We start from the raw sequence: 5000 nt of genomic DNA on the forward strand, positions 1-5000 counted from the left end.
TAAACCCCAGAGAGATGACGTCAATGCAAAATGTACAAACAAAAACACAAATCTCCGCTTTTTACATAACCTTTGAAAAGTGATCACCCTGTTGGAGGAGTTCAACAACAAGGCATTACAACAGGATTACAAACAGCACACATGTTTATAGTTGAATATTTACAACCAAAATACGGACACAATTGTAGTACGGTGATTCAAGGAATGGCTCCTAAGTTATTCAAAGCCTCTGGGTGGTAATCAGAGCGGTTGTTGACGTAAGAGCTGGAGTTACAAAGACCAGTGTCTCTGGCTAAACTGGCCTCAGTGGGTGATAGTGGCGACCATTAAGCAATGACAAATCAACACAGAACAGACCGTCAACAAGTGGTGTTTAGCTCCAAATCACAAGTTGACAAAAGAGCATCATAATGGTTGTGTATGTTATAAAGTTAATCCCAAATAAAAAGCCAACTTGTGTGTTTAAATGTCACCAAATACATACATGTTGTGTTTACACAAATCACCGGGGTGCAGCTTTACTACCCGTACATTATCTTGACTGAAATACCGAGATAAAAACTGATGCTATTGTCCTGCTTTCTTTTAACAGCTAAACTGATTCATTTAAGGCTAAGCCAAACATGCAGCCCGACAAAGGAAAACCAAAACAGTCACATCAGTCACGTTTTGTTAATGTGACTGGAACACCCAACATGACTCAAGACATTACTTTTTCCTCTTTAATTAATTAGAATTTTGTTCAGTAAATGCTCTCCTCTGCATTGGCTATTGACCTCTGTTTGATTTCTTTTCATAACCCACCGTAAAGGACCACAGAAAAAAGGAAAGAGTTGACACTACCTGGACGGCTATGTAAGTGACCAGGCAGAGAGCAGCCAGGAGAGAGTCTTCAATAGTTCCATACAACTCGGAGAACTCCTGGCAGTCAAAAACTGAAAGGAAGGACATCAAGCGAAGAGTAGAAACTTCAGGACCAGTGCCGAACCATAACAAGTCCAGACTGGGCTGGTGACCTACACATTCAGACAGAAAAAAACATTTAATTACAGAGGAAAACATAATTCCTAGGAAACATTTTTAAAAAATTCTGTTTTTTTTTTTTTGCTTATTTGAAGCCTTATTTGAAGAAATACACAGAACCATGAGGAGAGGAGGAAAACCCAAATCCTCATTCCCTTAATTTGAATCAGATGACATAATTAGATTGAAATCTCTTAACCGAGCCAAAGAACATAGAGAACAGCATATGAGGAAACAGGTACAGTACATGGGACGCTGATTGGGTGAGGGCGGACCATGTCAGGTTCCTTCAGAGGGTTTCCAGGATAGACAAACCATTCCTTGACTGCTGGAAGGTGGACACTGCTGCCTGAAAACACATCAAATCAAGGTCAGCGTTGGACTGACTTTGCACCGTTGTATGGAGAAGACAAAAGAACATTCTCGTCCTTATTTTTTCTTAAATACTGTTTGCAAACGTGCAGGTGTCTACCTTCAGATGTACATTTGTCTGTTGGTGACTTAGATATGTGGTTTTCTAACGTGTGCATGTTGTTGCCACGGTGTGACGGCGTGACATCCGGGAAGTTTACTGTCCTACCATCATGCCCGTGCATCAGCAGCAGCCCATAGATGCGCTGTCTGCAGGGCCTGTAGACGAGGGCCTGGGGCAGCAGCTCAGCGTTCTCCTCATCCTCCAGAGTGTTGCTACATTCAATGACTCCCTCACACAGGACACCGTAAACCATGAAACCCTCTGCTACCACATGCTTCTCTCTACAGGCCTAGGGACAACCACAAAGTAAAACATAGCAAGTCAATGTGAATAATGTGAATAATGTGAGTAATGTGGAATTCTCAAATTGGAAGAGACAGAATGGAGGTACAGAACATACCTTTAATATCTCTGGACTAACATGTTTCTCAAAGGCAGAGGGAAGTGCAGCGATGAAATCTCGCTGAAGAGCTTCATGTCCAGGCAGTAAATAAGAGCGAACCCCCCTCTTCAGTAGCTCTCTTTGAGGAGCGGACAGATCCAGAGACTGAGGAATAAGACCAGTCTCTTGCTCCTCTGTACCCCACAAAGAGCTCACAAGGTGGGATACAGCTAGCACCGTCTGCCCCTGAGGAGCACCACAGTGTGGTGTGGGCTTGTTTATCCTGGGAAACCATACAATTGTTGTCATTTAATGTCCTCATCTCGACTCACCGTCAATTGCCTAAACAAGTTAAGTGTTTTTTTTCAAGATTGATCTAGTTTGGAAAATACTTTTATGGGCCATTATTTAATATTATGAATGGATACATTCAGTATTCGTGTGCTTATAACTAAATGTAGTCAACAAAAAGGTAATATCAATATTCATATATTTTAGCAAATATTTACAGAGAGCAAACCACAAAGTAAAGGCACCTGTATGTTGACATGGCGTTGTGCCTGATGTGCTGCATCTGCTCCACTGCCACCACATCGTTACCTAGGAGACAGGCCAGCAGTGGTAGTTGGGCAATAGTCAATCCAATGGCTCGGCAGAGCCTGTTTCGGTCGTACATGACGGTGGTGAGGCTGTCCATCCGCAGCTTCGCCACAGACAAGTACGGGGCACTTCAAAAGACAAAAATTACACGTTCACTTTATCAGTGTTTTCCACAGCGTATCAATAAGAAAGTCACAGAATCGAGTAATCCATGATCAGCATTTTCACTGGCCAGTTGATACTGTAGTGCACTGTTTAAAGTATTTTGACCTTCATCACTAACCTGTCATATATGATGAAGTCTGAGTCCTGTCCCAGGATGCCCATACTGCCATGCTGACGCGCATAGCTGGCTATCTCATAATCAGCCTCCTGCACTGAACAAAACACTTCCTGACCCAATGACCTGTAAACAACAATTCAATCTGGTAAAATAGGAAAATAATATAATAAAAGACGCATCGTCAGACATCAGATCGAAGCCCATCTAATGTCTCATTTCATTAACTAAGAGGGCTCCTGCATGGAAATGTGTCACCTCAGAGCGAAGCGTGTGAATGTTGCCAGACCAGAAGGCAGACAGAAGAAGTCTCTACCAGGCTGCTCGCCGTGCGCCTTCATGTGACGAAACATTTTAGAAACCTCCCCGTTCACCCTGCGTCTCCTCTTCACCTGCGTACAGGAGAGGTTGTTGTACAAAAGATCGGATTGGTTAAACGTGAATCATTCATGTAAAGGGTAGAGTTAGAATGCATGTCATGCTGACGTTCGGGGCTGATGCAAGAAAATTGGACTATTCACTAGTTCGCAGTCAGTTTCCTTTCCTCACCCACTCCTGTCTCTTCTGCTCTTCCACCACGCCATCAAAGAAGAAGACCAGTCTGATGCCTGCTGATGTGAAGGCCTCCACCCAGCCCTTCAGCACCTCCATGTACTCCCTCCACTGCCCTCCACACACCCAGTCCTTACACGAGTACCAGTGGCGCAGGCAGGCCATCCCATCCACAACCAGTGTGGTGCCTAAATGAGAGTAATTAGTAACCTACTATGAGAAAAGACCCATCCGCAAGAACAGTCAAGTTGTGTGTAGTTTCCTGATTTTTAAAAATGTTCAGTTAAGAGCCATCAGATCATCAAAGCCAGTTATTGGGACTGCACGCCTCGGCTGTCCCTCTCACGGTCTCCTGTCAGCACTTAACTACAAGGATTACTGAATCGAATGCTACGTATGCTGGCAGGCAAAGTGTGTGTTTTTCTCAATAAAAGTCTCGATAAAACAAGTTTAAAAGTGTACCGTAGACATTTATGAAGCAGCACATTCATACTGCATCAGCCTGACCTTGCAGGTGTTCTCTATATTTGGCCATTTCTTCAAATTAGTGTTGGATTGTATTCGATATTCCTATATTAACCCCGACTAAACACAGACGCAATCCCTTCTCAGACACTGACATGAAGTGGTAGCGTTCTGGCATCCGGCAGCATGTTGTCTCGCCATGTCTCTCAGGTCCACAGGCACCCCGACTTCCGGGCAGCAGTGGTCCATGAAGCCCTGGAGACCCTTCACACCCATCCTACAGAGAGGGGCAGAGATGCTAAGTGTGTGCGGCTGTGTTGGACCTCCACTCGAATATCAGGAGTTCGTAACATCTTATGGACTTAATGCAACACGGTGTCGGTTTAACGTCGACGTAAGACGGCAAACAAAACTGCAAAACTAACTATTCAGTGAGAATAGACCTACATGCTAACAGTTAGCTTAGCTTATATAGGCTCAACTAGTCCATTGCGAGGCTGCTGCGTTTCCTGTCCGTATAAAACCACCTCTTCTCGCGTGTGTGTGTGTGTGTGTGTGTGTGTGTGTGTGTGTGTGTGTGATGTATTTAACCTCATAGTATTGCTTCACTAAGCACTAAGACTTACTTTCTGCAGCCTATACGAGCAGCCGTGTTGTTGTCACTTTTAAAGTGACATTACTTCCTGACGCGTGACGTCATCGCGTTGCCAAACAAAGCACACGTGCTCAGCGCACGCAGCCCAGCGCAGGAGCAGCCACAGAAAGCTGTCTGTTTTATTAACACAAATGTAAAAAATAAAAGCCCTGAAGCACTTCAACTATCTCAGTTCATCGTTGTACTGGTGGTGTAGTAATACATAAACATCTTCAGTTCATCGTTGTACTGGTGGTGTAATAATACATAAAAATCTTCAGTTCATCGTTGTACTGGTGTAGTAATACATAAACATCTTCAGTTCATCGTTGTACTGGTGGTGTAATAATACATAAACATCCAGTTTATCGTTGTACTGGTGGTGTAGTAATACATAAACATCCAGTTTATCGTTGTACTGGTGGTGAAATAATACATAAAAATCTTCATGTATTCATTGTGCTGGTGGTGTAATAATACATAAAAATCTTCATGTATTCATTGTACTGGTGGTGTAATAATACATAAACATCTTCAGTTCATTGTTGTACTGGTGGTGTAATAATACATAAACATCCAGTTCATCGTT

General features: G+C 43.3%; 1 protein-coding gene across 1 annotated transcript in view; it reads right to left on the reverse strand.

The window, feature by feature from the left end:
• fam120b (family with sequence similarity 120 member B) overlaps nt 1–4453 on the reverse strand; it is a 14877-nt gene extending 10424 nt beyond the window's left edge. Inside the window, exons 1-10 of the mRNA XM_084018018.1 lie at nt 4404–4453; nt 3933–4054; nt 3310–3500; nt 3019–3152; nt 2764–2886; nt 2417–2608; nt 1899–2163; nt 1604–1787; nt 1271–1372; nt 844–1016 (exon numbers count right to left, since the gene is read on the reverse strand). Of these exons, the coding sequence (XP_083874144.1) occupies nt 844–1016; nt 1271–1372; nt 1604–1787; nt 1899–2163; nt 2417–2608; nt 2764–2886; nt 3019–3152; nt 3310–3500; nt 3933–4053 (1485 nt within the window). The 5' untranslated portion in view covers nt 4054; nt 4404–4453. The remainder of the gene's footprint in view (nt 1–843; nt 1017–1270; nt 1373–1603; nt 1788–1898; nt 2164–2416; nt 2609–2763; nt 2887–3018; nt 3153–3309; nt 3501–3932; nt 4055–4403) is intronic.
• Nucleotides 4454–5000: the final 547 nt, after the last annotated feature.

This window comes from Eutrigla gurnardus (assembly GCF_963514095.1).
Source record: "Eutrigla gurnardus genome assembly, chromosome: 1".
NCBI lineage: Eukaryota > Metazoa > Chordata > Actinopteri > Perciformes > Triglidae > Eutrigla > Eutrigla gurnardus.